At 43.5% G+C, this 15,284-nt stretch overlaps 2 protein-coding genes across 5 annotated transcripts in view; one reads left to right on the top strand and one right to left on the bottom strand.

Annotated features, from left to right (window-relative positions):
* The window catches only part of LOC124485268 (protein lifeguard 3-like), a 30,842-nt gene extending 24,620 nt beyond the window's left edge, over positions 1-6,222 (top strand). For all 4 annotated transcript variants that reach the window (XM_047046756.1, XM_047046757.1, XM_047046755.1 and 1 more), the window contains one exon: positions 5,548-6,222. In XM_047046756.1, coding sequence (XP_046902712.1) covers positions 5,548-5,697 — 150 coding nt within the window. In that variant the 3' untranslated portion in view covers positions 5,698-6,222. The remainder of the gene's footprint in view (positions 1-5,547) is intronic.
* The window catches only part of dars1 (aspartyl-tRNA synthetase 1), a 62,969-nt gene continuing 53,785 nt past the window's right edge, over positions 6,101-15,284 (bottom strand). The window contains exons 11-18 of the mRNA XM_047046746.1: positions 13,614-13,748; positions 11,711-11,858; positions 11,344-11,490; positions 10,995-11,037; positions 10,775-10,855; positions 10,499-10,610; positions 10,207-10,278; positions 6,101-6,624 (exon numbers count right to left, since the gene is read on the bottom strand). Of these exons, the coding sequence (XP_046902702.1) occupies positions 6,533-6,624; positions 10,207-10,278; positions 10,499-10,610; positions 10,775-10,855; positions 10,995-11,037; positions 11,344-11,490; positions 11,711-11,858; positions 13,614-13,748 (830 nt within the window). The 3' untranslated portion in view covers positions 6,101-6,532. The remainder of the gene's footprint in view (positions 6,625-10,206; positions 10,279-10,498; positions 10,611-10,774; positions 10,856-10,994; positions 11,038-11,343; positions 11,491-11,710; positions 11,859-13,613; positions 13,749-15,284) is intronic.

Below are 15,284 nucleotides of genomic sequence, written 5' to 3' on the forward strand. Positions count from 1 at the left end.
TTCTTGCGTGCCGGTACGCTAGATTCGAAAAAGTTATCTAGACAGCATCAAGTGATGCCTCAGTAAAACAGATTTTTCACTGCTGCTTTCAAACCTAGAAACTAAACGACTTTCGTTTGTAGGTAAATATGTTAGCCTGGCTTCAGAAAGGCACTAAAAGAACGCGTGTGCCAGAGCCAGACACGTCAACAAATGTCCAAGTCCAAACAGAAACATTGGGTAGGCTACGAATCATGAGCTTCAAACTTGTTTAATTAAATACATACATTTAAGCATGGCTGTGGGAACTAGGGGTGCTGCAGCACCCCCTGACAGCACGATAATTTAAAATGATATGACTTTAAAATCCCCCACCGTGGAATAGCCCCGCAGTAGCGGAATGGCCATCGGGAATACCGGGAGAAGAATAACGATGGAAAACGAGGATAAGAAACGAAAGGGTGGGGCTGAAAAATAAAGAGAAAAAAAGACATCACTTTCACAAGACAAAGTTTTACCAATTGAAAAACAACCATTTTTATTTTACACAAGGCTCAAAAAACTATTTTGCGCTAAGTATCGAACTCCCGAACTAGCATCACATCAAACACAGACTATGCATGCATTAGCAGGCAGCTGTGGTGGCAGTCCGTCCCTGCCGCCCCGCAACATTAAGCCACCCCCATAACAAAATATGTTCCCGAGGCTATGCATTTATGTTCTTAATAAATAGGCAAACAATAAATTGTTGTTGTACCAGAAATCCAGGTTTTGTTTTTCACTGTAGAAATCTCAAATTTCATAATGATTTGCCAATGCAATAGAATACCGGCACCTTTTTTTCTCTACTTCAAGCACTGGTTACAATGAGTACTATTGCAGCATATTGAAGGGGTTTAACCACTGATTGAAACACAAACAAATATGTGTAAAATAATGCTTTGTTAGAAGAAAAAAACTGTCCCACATTACCTGATCATGTCAGGTAATGTGGGACAGCATTTTTCAGGTAAAGTGGGACATCTAGTAATGCTGTGTTTATGCTATAAAAGTAATTTAATTAGACAGTTCTCAAATGTTTAATACCAATGCATCATACTGCACTTAAGTTCCCAACTAAATAACAACTTACACTGTCATCGAACCAGCGCTTTCAGACTTGTAAGCGTGACCGCTAACGCTAGTCCAACAACATGTTAACGCAGCGACACTAGCTAGCTAGCACATAGACTGCAGATCACTAAGGTTTACATCAGTTACACTTTATGCATATTGTATAAGTCAACCCCCACAACTAAATGAATCTAGCCACACCCTTGCACCTAGCATTGTTGTATATAAACTAGAGCTGTCAAATGATTAAAATATTAATCGCGATTAATGTCAGTTAACTCGCGATTAATCGCATTTAATCGCACATTTTTATCTATTCTAAATGTCCCTTGATTTATTTTTCATCCATTCTTTTTTCAAATTTGAATGCTCTTATCAACATGGAAAAGTGGTTCGGATTGCAAATGTTTTTTTTAAATTGAAAACAACATTGCAATCGCCGTGCTTTGACGGGCGGGCGGAGAATTCGCATCAGCTGTGTGCTTGGCCATCAACATGGTATTTTAGACGCCACGACGTGCTGCGATGATAGCTCAGTTCACAACGACAGAACACACTGATCACTTTGGTCTTGTCAATGGAACCATTTGGCAACCTATTAAAAGTAAACTTTCCATTCAGAATCTTATTGGCATCCATTTCGGCATCTGGCGCAGGCAATCAACTCAAAACGTAACGTTAGCCTACTACCAGAGAATGTCTACTATCCGTAAACGGGCTCTGCTACTACTCTTTAGCCGGCTCGCAAGCCCAAACAAGTGTCTGGCGTGCCTGTTGTTTTGTTTCCGGTCCAGCTAGATCCAGTGTGGTATTGTAGTTTTTCTAACGTCAGTGGTTGCAACAGAATGTGAAAAAAACGTCAAAGTTTGCTAGGTCAAAAAGAGCGCTAATCGCGCGATAAAAAAAATTGACGCCGTTAATTTGGGCTTGCGTTAACGCCGTTAATAACGCGTTTAACTGACAGCACTAATATAAACTAATTATTATTATATTAGCAGACTAGGCTGACAGACAATGACTGTCCCACTTTACCAAACAAGCTGTCCCACATTACCTGAAAATGCGAGTGAGTGTGAGAGGGGGTCATGTTATGTTTGAAAGTGTGCAGCTTCTAAAATGTTGTGTATTCCCATTTCATTCCAACATGAAAATGTTCCTAAGCCCTAAAACGATTTACAGACACACCAATGGGGCGAGTTAACAGTTATTTTGTAAGTCTACTTGAGCCTCTATCAAAAAGTGTCCCACATTACCTGAAATCACCCTATAACAACGCGATTGAACAACTTAATTATCAGGCTGTGGCCGCCTACTGAAAAGAACATAGGCTAGATAATCAGTGTGGGACTAGTTTAAGTCCGCTCGTCTACTTTTTTCGAAGGCTAATCAAATCGTTGAATTTGGTGAAGCAGGTCAAACTCGTTTAACATCACCTTCATGCGAAGCCATTGTTGTCTTGAACGCAGACACTTTTGAAAAGGTCGCCGACAGAAATGGCGTCACGGTCAACACTTTTAACCGTCGCTTGAAAGTGTCGCATACCAGGAGATATTTCTACTGGCGCTGATGTCGTCACATAGTGTCGCGCAAGAGTGATTGGCTAGACTGCACGCGTCGTTGACTGCATTGTTTTGAATTTTCAGTGAACGCTCAACAGCTGTTTAAGATGGAAAGAATAAAGGAGAGATTGGCAGAGCAAGTTAGAACATATCCACAACTTTATAATGCCTCTCAAAATTAGCTACAGCCATTTTCTCAGATCGATCACCTAGGCTACAAAGCGTTAACAATGTAACCATGGCTATGAATGTAACGGTAAAATGATTCTGTTTACGTCTCGCGAACCTTGAGCACAGGCGACTGTTAGCCGAAGTATAAATGCAGCAGCCTGAGCGACACTTTTTTTTCGTCGGTGACCATTTCAAAAGTGTCGGTGAATTAAGTATAAATTATGCTTAAGAGAACGTGAACTTCACTACAGGTGGGTAAATGCATCAACAACAACAAAAATATCTCCCGTGCTGGGGCCCCCTAGTGGCCGGGGCAACAGCCCCTCCTGCCCATTGCACAAACGCGGCCCTGGCTGTAATAGGCTAGTATGGAACATTTCTAGAGACGCAGCTGGTGCTTGGATAGGCTGGATCCAGCTTATATGTTTAGTTTCAGTGATGGCTCGTCCCCAAATTATTTATGACTATAATGTATTACTTCGCTCAAATGCAAGTTATTGGTACCATACATAAACAATTGATTGAATACTGTACAGTTTCCAGAGTGACAGTGACAGTAGACACTATATCCGAGTCAACCTACGAAGTTTGGTGTTGATTTCTCAAGGAGTTGCTGAGATATGACCCAACTTCCTGTCTGGTTGCCTTGTTGCCGATATTGATCGCTAGATCGATTTAGGCTGTACAGGACAAACGGTTTTGAAAATCAAAAATCTTTTGATATCTTCTGTGAGGGTTGCTGTAACGATGATGTGTGCCAATTCTGGGAAAGACTTCACAAAAATTGAAGGAGGAGAAGCGAAAAAACTTCTTTTTGTATCCGGTCCTCACCAACAATTTTTTTTTGGCATACATCGACTAGAAAAAAAGATGCATCAGACATAAACGTTGACATGTGTAACCTTTTATTGTATTACTCAATCTCTGCAAATCAATCGCTAGATTATGAATTGCCAATACACATTCACTGTATGGATAGCGAGTGGCTGCCAGCCAGCATTTCAACGTTGAATGTCTATCGTGTGCCAGGTGAGATAGCTAGACTATGCAGCTAGCACAGAAGAAAGTTACATAATGTGACGAAACTGAATTAAAGTACAAAATACACACCAGGGACGCCGACAACCTCAGCAACCTTGCGCCAGGCATCATTTTTTTCTGTCTCTGTAATCGAACATAGACGTATCATACAATACTGGGTATGAAGACACACACATGATGAGTTGCTCTTCCATCTTGAAATGGTCAAACCTAGAAATGTTTACCATGAACAACAGTTGCTACGTTACAAGAAACCAACCCGATTGGCCAACGCTAGCGTTTTCACGCTCCTCATTTACATACAGTTGAGAAAATCCAACTTTTGACGCCCCGCTCGCCTTCCCACAATGCCCTACGTGAGCGTCAACACCTGGTTTCATTGAAAATGAATTGGAAGCCGACGCCCCGCTCTGCCCGCTCCGCTGCAGTGTGAACGCACCGTTAAGGCGACACGTCAATTTAGATTTTCTTAGCTATTTTGCTTCCTCAACATGTCTATTTTCAAACTAGTTGAAAGAAAACGTTTAAAATATATTTTAAAGTGTTTATTTTACTGCACTTTGTCTTGTTGTGCCTGTGGATTTCACCAAAATTCAACAAAAGTTAGCATTCTAACGTAACATACAGTGCCGTGACCGTTTGCTTTACCATGAAATTTGTGGTATCGTTGTAAAGCTCTCTTTCTCCTGCACAATGTTATCCGATCCAAACATAGTCATTTCCTTTGTATCAGCAACCATTCGTGAAAGGTCAAAGGGAGGGTTAGACCTAAATAAGAAATCCGATTGGCTGGAGTTGATTTCTGATAACCTGATTCGTTCAAATGCATCACGTGATGCGTACTGACGCTTCCTGGTTTAGCTGTCAGCGAGACCTTTTGAATCTCAAAATGCAGAAAGAAGCACAAACAAAAACTTCTAAGAAAATAAGACAACAATTGTCACTTCCTAGTCAAAAGGCTCAACAGTTTAATGAAGACGACTGTCAAGCTCGATCTATGCAAAAATTATCGATGGGAAAAGAGTAGATAGCGGTGAAAATGAACAACGCGCCTCACAGCTCAAAGTTCATGTAGCGTGTGGGTGGGATGTCGAAGAGGGCAGCCTTTAGGAGATGTGGGAATTGTGCTTTTAGCTAGATGCTCCGATTATTTTTTTGATTTTTGGAAAACTTGCAAGTGGAGTGAGACTGTCCCTGGGGTACATTGTTTTGACGTTAGCCTCAGAGTCAGACTCGGCTCGCTCACTGGCAGTGTGTAAACAATTTTGTATTTCACTCAATTAAACTCCAAAAACATCAGGGAGGGCTGTTTTCTGTAGACAAGAGCCTGCTGAAGATAGCCAGTGTATAGGATCTTTCAAAGCAAGCCTATTTCATTCGTCATTTGCCTGAGAAAGCGACCTACGTTAGCCAGGCTAGTTTCACTCAGTCAGCCTATTTAAAGGTCTCTCAGTCAGAATCACTGTTTACAGGCAAAGGTCGAGCTGATCTTTTGTCAGATGTGGATCTTGATGGTATTGCATTTCAGATTTGGTATCCCATTAGTAAGTCTGCAGCATGAATTTTTCTATACAGTGACAATTTGTGAAGAATATACATTTTTCAATGGTTCGCCATGTTTGTAGGAATCCGCCATTGCTGCTTGCAGCAATATATATATATTTTTCTTGTTTGTTGTTTTTAGTTTTTAGCCTACAACACCCAGCTTCTGATCGGAAATCGTGAGCTGGCCCTGAGTCCAGAGGAGTACGTGTTCGGGGCACTCTCTCTCTACGTGGACATCGTCCAGATCTTCCTTTTCCTGCTGCAGATCGGCGGTGCTGCCACTGACTGAGCTCACGTCAGGATGGAAGACCCCTTACGACGTGCACTTACTACCTATAACATGTCACAGGTGTATTTAAATTAGCACTTGTGTATTATTTCTGTATTTAACAAATTAAACATTTAGTAGGCTTCAGTGTCCTAATAAATTCAAGTGTGCACTTTATTTTATATCTCAAGCACTTTCGTTCTTCAACATGATCAAACCCACTGATTACTATTTAAGGTATGGTGACAAAGATGTGGCAACCTGATGAACGCTTAGCTAAGCAGTGTGTGTTTGTTTATCTAATGTCACTCTTTATAAATACATTGAAATACGAATATCCTGATCCAGATAATGTCTCACGGCTTGGCACAATGACACAGCAAGCCATATACAATAGCTTGAGTAAAAACAATGAAAAAACTGCTGTTAGGAAGTGCCTTTTATTCACTTGAATCCACATTTTTTTTTTGGAAGCAACTGAGAAACATTTCTTGAGACCACCATCATTGCTGTAGTGTAACCTGTATTGAAGTTGTTTATCCGAGTCGAAAAGTGATACAACATAAAACACAAGTGGATTTAATAGACAGGTTGATTCATTGTTATTTATTTTGATTTGTCAATCTACAGGTGAGCCTGTAGATTATGTCCCCTAACCACTTTCCTCTCCCCTACATAGCCATTACTTCCTGTGTTATTTTCTACATCCAAATCCCCAAACTATCCCATGTTTTTACAGTGGACTGATTCTCTCATCTCTTCTGGTAAATTATAGTGGCACGTCACAGTTAAGGTGGCAGCTCCAATTCCTGGCTCCAATAATTCCCTTGTCCAGCGGAGCTTCCGGAGTGACCTCTCAGGGGGTCAGGCGCTTGGGGTCACGGGGGAACATGGAAGTCTGACGTACGTTGTGCAGCCCAAGGTACAACATGCACACTCTTTCCAAACCTGGGGGCAGCACACATCACATAAGTCAAAGGTTAGATGCGCGCCCAATGTGGTTGCAGAAAACCGGGAAAGGATAGCATTTATAATGGCAAAAGGACCACACGGATAATACAAATAGTTCGATAGTTAAAAAGACCAAAAATCTGAGTGAGACTGTGTCTCACGGCGTTATACTGTTTTGACGTTAGCCTCAGTCAGACTCGGGTCGCTCACTGGCACAATGTTGTATTTCACTACACCAAAAACGTCAGGGAGGACTGCCTTTAGTAGATAAGAGCCTGGTGACGATAGCCAGCATCTCGGATTTCTTTAACCGGGCCTGTTTCATTCGTCATTTGCCTGAGAAAGCGACCTCCGTTAGCGAGGCTAGTTTTGCCCGATCACTTGGTCAGGCTATTTAAAGGTATCGGGGTCAAGTGACTTTTGTGCATGGACAAGTGAAACGTAAATGTACTTGTCCAAAGGACAAGTGCCTCAAAAAGTTAATGTCAAGCCCTGCAATCCAGTGGCCAGAGATATATGATGACCTGATTGACACTCCAAGTGTATTATCCACCTTATTCCTAGCTCCCATTATCAATTTCCTGGATTATGGGTGCGACTTCCGGAGCCGGCGATTGTCATAGTAACGCTCAAACAGTCATTGCGGTAAGCTAATTCTGATGCAAAATTAAACATGTGAGAACACAGCCTGTTACACCTGAAACGGGACAATTTGATCATACCTCTGCCTTCTACTATCAAGGGATTGGAGGCCGACCTGAAAAAGTGGCCTCAAATAACGTACACTAGCATATTTAGCTACTTTATTAACTCTGTTCCTACGGACAGTGAAGCGATGAATAACCTGAAAAGCTCTGACTCTTATCAGTAGCTACCTCCACAGCAATAAAGTTAGTCACGTTTTCATAAAGGAGGTGGGACACAACCTTGTCTACCTTAAAGCAGACAGAGCCTAATCGGCGCCTACAAGTCCCACATAACCGGTCCTGGGTCCTGAGGTCATTTCTTTGTCTGAATGCCGAATGAAATGCCGCCCTCAAATAAATGCAGCACCTAAATAGAACGTTAAACTCCGCTGCGTTTATTCGAAGAAATACGGTGACTGAGATCAAGGTTCTGACAACCGAGTGTGGAGGCCAGAAAATGTGTCCTGTTAGGCGGCCTGTCATCAGGTATTAGAGACAAAAGAAAGTCGGCGGAGTGGAAAACTGTCACTATTTGCGCCCTTTCTTGTTTTTAACCTGAATCACTTTAAATTTAAATGTAGTCATTTAGCAGACGCTCTTATCCAGAGCGACTTACAGTAAGTACAGGCAAGGCAAGTAGGGTGAAGTGCCTAGCCCAAGGACACAACGTCATTTGAAACGGCCGGAAATCAAACTGGCAACCTTCAGATTACTAGCCCGACTCCCGAACCGCTCAGCCACCTGACTCCTACTTTGAGATTTAGCTAAATGTAAAGTGCATTACACATTCAACTAGAGAGGGTACAATTTCTGGGGAAATTGTAGGGTGTGCTTGCTTGCGTTGGTTGCAGGTGGGTCCGTTTTCCCATGTAGTGATATTTTCAAGCATTTAGCCTACTCGTATATAGCCTGACGTTGTCATACTCATAATTCTAGTCAGAATATGAGTCTGAAAACTCTCCGTTGTGCTGTGACTATGGGGCGTGTGTCAACCGAGCTCGTAAAACAAATGCCTCTTCGCTCAATTGGATAGACCTACAACCAATCAGAGCAACGTAATATGTTGTTTGTTGAAAACGAATTCAACCCAAGCGCTTTTTGGTGACGTTGTTGATTACGTTACTGTTGATCATCTGTCCATCATCTTATAAAGCCCGCCCTGACAATTTAATTGGTCCGCCCAGATCCTGGTTTTCTGTAGTTGTCCCCAATACGAGACCCTCCAGACCCAACTTCCCGACCAAGTTTTTTTGTGGGCAGGACGAAGTTGGGCTGGCAGCCAGGCTAACTCATATAGGCTCTGTGCACAATCGTACAGACGAACTTCCGCTGTAGCCAAAATTCGGACTATATTAGGCTATCATGTTTCAAAGAAAAACGATTACTGTATGGATAGAGAGGGGCAGAAATACAAATGATAATACATAAAAACGGACAGTTAGCGTTTCAAATAAAGAAAAACAAGCTTCTACACTACACAAAAATGTACACATCGCTAACTAGCTTAGACGCTAGCCGACCGGAACACCACATTATACTACTTACGCTCATAGTTGTGCAGATAAATGGATAGGTACAGTTTGAATCCCTTGTCCCGCTTGCTTGTTGGAGCAGGGGAAAAAAGCATTTATGATGTGATGGACCTCACTTGACGCTTATTTAAGGCAGGTCTTGGAGACATCTACTAAAGCTGAGCATTTTGGAAACTCAGGTGATGGTCTCCAGTAAACCGGAAACTGATTTCCCAAATTTTGGCTACAGCGGAAGTTCGTCAGTACGATTGTGCACAGCCTATTGCATAATTCATTAAGAACACCCTTTGAAACAAGAAACCCCCTTTGAAACAAGCTACTGTAACAACGTTGTCACTGGCAGTATTTCAGATTGGAATTGCGATTCAAATAGTACCGTCTGCTAAGTAAGGGTGTAATATTTGGTGAGTTTCGGCTCACGGAATTTGCCACGTTACAGAGCCAGACAAGACTTTACGGACGGTCCGCACATTCTCACGTCTGCTCAAAAGTTTCCGTGACGGCTCGCACATTCTCACGTCAAGTAAATCTTTATAGATCACAAAGTGTGCGTGAAAACCAGCGTACGCAAGCTTTTTGTGCGGGTTAGGGTTAACGTTTATACATGAGGCCCCAGGGCACTACTAACCACAACAATTCCTATATGAACACTTGCATCCCACCTTTACTGGCAGTACTGCAACTAAATCTGTGGAGGTCTTTTGTAGCCCAAACACAAAGTAGGATGCGGATTTCCTCCGTCGGCTTTTTGTCCACAAAATGAAATGAGTACACATACGATAGTGTTTTGGGTGGTCTTTTCAAAGCTAGGTTGTTCGGCTACATTCTTTTGTAGTCCTCATCTGTTGGCAGGTGATGGAAACTGTACCGTTTGTCACAAGAACAATCCCTTTTTGTCGTTGAAGCCACAGATTTAGCCAAGTCTGGTTGTTCGTAAAGCCCCGAACAGCGCAAGAGGTAGCCTACCAGAGCTCCGCAATGACATTTTTTTTACAATAATAATAACAATATAAATGACAACATATGTTTAAAAACAAACTTTGTTTCAGTTAAATTACAGTTGAAATTACTTTAGAAAGAATCACTGTTGACGGCTGGCTGGGACTAACGTATAGCAAACCGCAACTTCCGCTACTCACCGGAAGTTGCACCCAAAATAATTTCTACAGTAGACCCCCTGAGAATAAGGTGGATACCCAGGAGAAGTTCATCTTTTGCAACCGACATGCGCAGTTGAGCCTGCTTGACAGTCGTGTGACTTGGGGTGAAAATTGGTCTATTGGTGAGACTACATCTGCTTCAGTACTAATGATGTCATTATGCTGAGACACCACATCAGAGGAATGGGTGTGGTTTCCTACCAATGCCACCTCCTGCGTGCGGGGGAGCGCCGTAGCGGAATGAGTCGATGTACGCCTTAATCTTCTCCAGATCTGCAAGATACAATGAAAAAAACTATTCATGAAAAGTAATTCAAAAAAAGTATCATGGTCTCTCCACAGCAGGTTTGTGTGTGGGTGTGGGAGGAGGTTGTGATTTGTGGGATTTGGTTTGTATTTATAGGTGGGGTTGTCTGCATGTCGGAGATGGATGGATGGAGGGAGTGAGAGTGAGAGAGAGGGGGGGGGGGTGTGCGTGCTGGTATGTGGTTACCAATGCTGTGGTGCGTGGCTCTCTCAGTGAGCAGAGAAGCGTCGTGGATTCTCTGAGCGCCAGATAGGATCTCTTCTCCTCTCATGAACATGTCGTAAGAGTTGGAGTATTTCTAGAAGACGATAAAAAAAAACGGTCATGTCACTGCAGTCAAACACTAGTGGGTATGTCTGAAAGAGTAAGTTTGAGTCAGTGAATGTGTGTGTATGTGTGTGTGTAAGTGAATGTGTGAGTGAGTAGGTGTGAGTGAGTAAATCAGTGTGCATGTTGACTTACACTGTCGCTGGGGTCAGGCATGGTGTAGAAGGGCCTCACAGCCAGGGGGTACTTGTCCAGGACATAGAAGTCAGTGTCATACTAACAGAGAGGAGAGAGAGAGGACAGTCATATCTCTGTATCCCTGATGCTCCCGTTCGCAGCCCTGGACCCGACTGACTAAAACACACACAGGGCTGTAAAACACATAGGAAGGAGGAACGACATGTGGAAGGTCTACCTTCTCCTTAACCAGACGGCCCAACAACTTCTCATTGGGCGTGCTGTGGAGCAATAGACGAACAGAGTCCAGAAGTCAGTCAGAGACCACAACACAGTTATAACATGTTCAAGTGCTTCACTAGCATACCCACCATTGTAAAGAGGAAATTAGTTATTTGTCTTTCCCAAGATAAAAACAAAGGTTGAAATTAATAAATAAAGCAGTGAGTTGAAGAGGCTGACATGAACATAAAGTAGTAAAAATGTAAATGGTTCTGCTCCTCTAGAGGTTGTGTATGGTGGGCGTGTTATGAGGAGGTAAGTGGTGTGTTGTGAGGAGTGTTATGAGGAGGTTAGTGCTGTCTGACCTGAGGTCCTCCTCGTCACCCATCTCCACACCAGCCTCCCTCAGCATGGTTAGCCCCTCCCTGTATTTCAGCCTCAGAGTGGGCTCCAGGAACCTGAAGGGCTCGCTGGGGTATTGCCTGTTCACCGTCTGGATCTCCGTCTGGAAGCTGACACACACGCATAGATGCGCACACACATGACACACACACACACACACACAAAAGGCATTGGATGGGCTGCAAGTAGCTCACTCCCCAGTAGATGTTGCTGGGGAAGCACGGAACACTTTCAGAGAGACATAATACCCAGCGTTCTTCCATCTACAGACTCGTCCATACGATGTATACACGATACAAAACAATGACCCTTTCACCAAAGTAATCTTACTTGTCTCTCAAGCCTTTGAAGATCTGAACCATGGTGTCGGTTATGGACTCAATCACTTCATGGTAGTGGTAGTTGAAGGCCATCTCAATATCCAGACCCACAAACTCCGTCAAGTGACGGTGTGTATTAGAGTCTTCTGCTCTGAACACTGGGAAACACAAAAACCACCATTAAACTCAAAAGAACAACTGGAAAATGTTAGTTACTTTCTTTCTATGACTACTGGATCAGGCCACACAGTGGCGATGTGGAGCTGCTTGATCAGTAAGAAATGATGTAACTTCAACCATAGCCCACATTTTGGTCAATATCTGCAACTCTGTCATGTGAAAACATTCAGTGTTGACATCTGGGTCTGTGAACCAGGCCCAGTTCTACCCCACTTTAGTAGGGGGGGCAATGAGAATTTTTTTTTTTTGCAGTTTAAAGCTTCAATTTGGTAGCCTGGCTCTGCCGTCCTATAGCCTGACGTTGTCATACTCTATGTACTCTAGTCAGAATATGAGTCTGATAACTCTCCGTTGGGCTGTGACTATGGGGCGTGTTTCAACCGAATTCGTAAAACAAATGCCTCTTCGCTCAATTGGATAGACCTACAACCAATCAGAGCAACATAATATGTTGTTTGTTGAAAACGAATTCAACCCAAGCGCTCTTTCGTGACGTTGTTGATTACGTTACTGTTGATCACTTTACTGTTCATCATCTGACCATCATCGTATAAAGCCCGCCCTGACAATTTCATTGGTCCGACCAGCTCTTGGTCCGGACATAGTTTGTCCCCAATACGAGCCCCTCCAGACCCAATTTCCCAACCAAATTTTGTTGTGGGCGGGGCTAAGTTGGGCTGGCAGCCAGGCTAGCCGTCCTATGTATTTCCGCTCAATTTTGATTTTGCTTCTGTACTCGGTCTGGCCGTTCAGTAGGTAAGTCAGATTTTGCAAGTTACTTTTTAACCGGCCAATCAGCGAACAGAGGGAGTGGCTGAGAACGATGACGTTGATGTTGTCCGCTAGTTTGTGTTGTAGTTCCATAATGGCGGCGGAGAAAGATGCGAGCGAAGCCATTCGGTCCGTTGTGGCAACACAGCCGAATATCCCACAGCTAAAGCTGGAGCAAGAACAAGTTTTGCTGAGTTTAGTTGACAGCCATGATGTTGTGGCCCTCCTCCCCACAGGGTTTGGGAAAAGTTTGATTTTCCAGCTACGGCAACTAGCTCTGTTACAGTAGTGGTGAAGGAATTGGCTAAGGCAAACGCTAGCGATTGGTTATGGCAGATCAGAGTGGATCTGGGCAGATCCAATAGTTTTGAACTTCAACAGAGTACCCGCCTACAAGGAAGTCAACGCTTGTTAATGGAACGAGGCCAGACTCTGTACCAATGAAATGTATGAGAGTCTGGTTAGGACCAGACTATAAATTTGGTGCAATCCGAGAGAAACTTTGATTCGCTAAAACCAGCAAGGTGAACAAAGCAAGCTAGCGAACCTGACACAAGTGCTGCCGCAGCTGTGTGCGTTAGCCAGATGATACGGAAGCAAATTGCTCCTCACGTGCCACAGCCTACAATCCAACAACACTAACAATCCTCTCCTAAAAGCAAAACAAAAACACTAAAACAAATGTAGGAATTCAAATACATCTTAAAACTAAAAATGTCAATGTCTCAAAAGTGAGAAAGTTCAGAGTATTTCCCTCCACGCTCTGAAGCAGTTGACTCCAGATGCCTGGGCTGCTAACCAACACAGCTCTCTGTGCTGGTCAGGGACATTAGGCTCAGGGTGTGGCTTGAACAAAACACAGTAGGTCCTGCCCTGCTCTTTAACACCTCACCTCAGCACTCACTGAATGGATTTTGGGGAAAGGTGGTGGTGGTGGTGGGGGTCCTCCAGTGGCATCATACCTGGGCCTACACAGAAGACCTTGTCAAAGTCAGCACAGATGCACATCTGCTTGTAGAGTTGGGGGGACTGGGCCAGGTAGGCGCTGGTCTTGAAGTAGGACACAGTAAACACGTTGGCCCCGCCCTCACTGGCCGCTGGAAAGGACACACACACACCTGTTAATGCCACTGTCTCAGGAGAAGAGGACACATATAAACACACACAATCTCACTCACACACACCTGTTTTGGCACCTTCTCAGGAGCCCAAGACACAACAAATTTACAAATAATTTCACACACACACTTGCACTTTAATACCACACACACACAAACACCACCAGTATTTGGCAAGTTACTGATAAGTTACTTTTGACTATATAATATTCATATTTCTTTACTTATTACTTGGTATCTAAAGTAAATAGTTACGTTACTGGTTTAGCCAGAGTGCATGCATCACTGGCTGCACAGGCTTTCCCTTCAGCACAGTGATTTCTAGGGTTGAAAGCATTTTTCTGCTTTCACAAAGTTTACAACAAATTAAACTCCATACTGGGAGAGGGGCATACTCCAGCTAGTGAAAGTATGCCTCTATTCCTCTTCCTCCATCCCTGGTTTAGCTGTTTGGGTGGTAGCCAGTGTCAATGTGAACATGTTCTCTTCAAATGTCTCACATTGACACCTCTGACTGAGGTCTGGGTGGATCCTCTGATTAGTTAAGGGGTTACGTGAGGCCGGGCTTGGGGGATGGGCACAGAGGACCACATGTACAGAACACGAGCTGGGCGTAGGCAGGGTGAAACTTGGTTATCAGAAGAGAGCACCATGTTGACTCACAACTCCGGATGCAACAGTGCAACGTGGTTCAAAAGGCGGCATTTTCAAACTGACAACATGCTGGGCCACCTTGTCATTGGCTCCTGGCTGCAAAGAGGAAGTGAGACAGACACTTGCAACCACAGACATTGGAGGCTGGGGGGGTGCTGGAGGAGAGGCTTGAGTCAATGGACTGAGGAAAAGGCTGGGGGTAGCTGGGGGGTGAGGCTGGGATTCGTCTGGCAGCTCAGACTAACCACATACTCGTAGAGGTATACTAATAGTGGTTGAGTGGTTTCTAGAGAGACAATAGATTAAACGGTTCTTTATTCATCCCCTTGGGGAAACTGCAGAATTCTAGTGAACTAATTCTGATTGTAGCATGTCTGTGCGTAGAACTATGCATTTAGCATGTTTGTGTGTAGAACTATGCATGTATGTAAACGTATGCGTGTGTATAACTACAGTATGCAAGTTGCACGAATATTTGAGTGTAGAATCCGTCCTTCACAGTTACAGACAGAACCTTGCTTGACTTTCAGGACTCTTCCTCATCCAATAACCCAGAGAAAATATGTGCTTATCTCTGCAAAAGTACAACAGTTAACTATTACAGGCTTAGCTTCATGTCAATGCCTCACTGTCTGGAGAGATTCATTTGGTGATTAGGGTGGCAGAAACACCCAGCAAGTTAGAACCGTCACACTTTCAGTCAAACAAGTGTTTTTGCACAACAGCTATTTAGGAGCTGATTCACCATGGAAGATCAACCTACTTGTCACCCAGTGTGGTCGTAGCACTATAACAACACCAAATGATGGTGCTTCTACACTGCATCTCATTTACATGGACTCACTTAGCAGATAATAGTAT

This window comes from Hypomesus transpacificus, chromosome 23 (assembly GCF_021917145.1).
Source record: "Hypomesus transpacificus isolate Combined female chromosome 23, fHypTra1, whole genome shotgun sequence".
Taxonomy (NCBI): Eukaryota; Metazoa; Chordata; class Actinopteri; order Osmeriformes; family Osmeridae; genus Hypomesus; species Hypomesus transpacificus.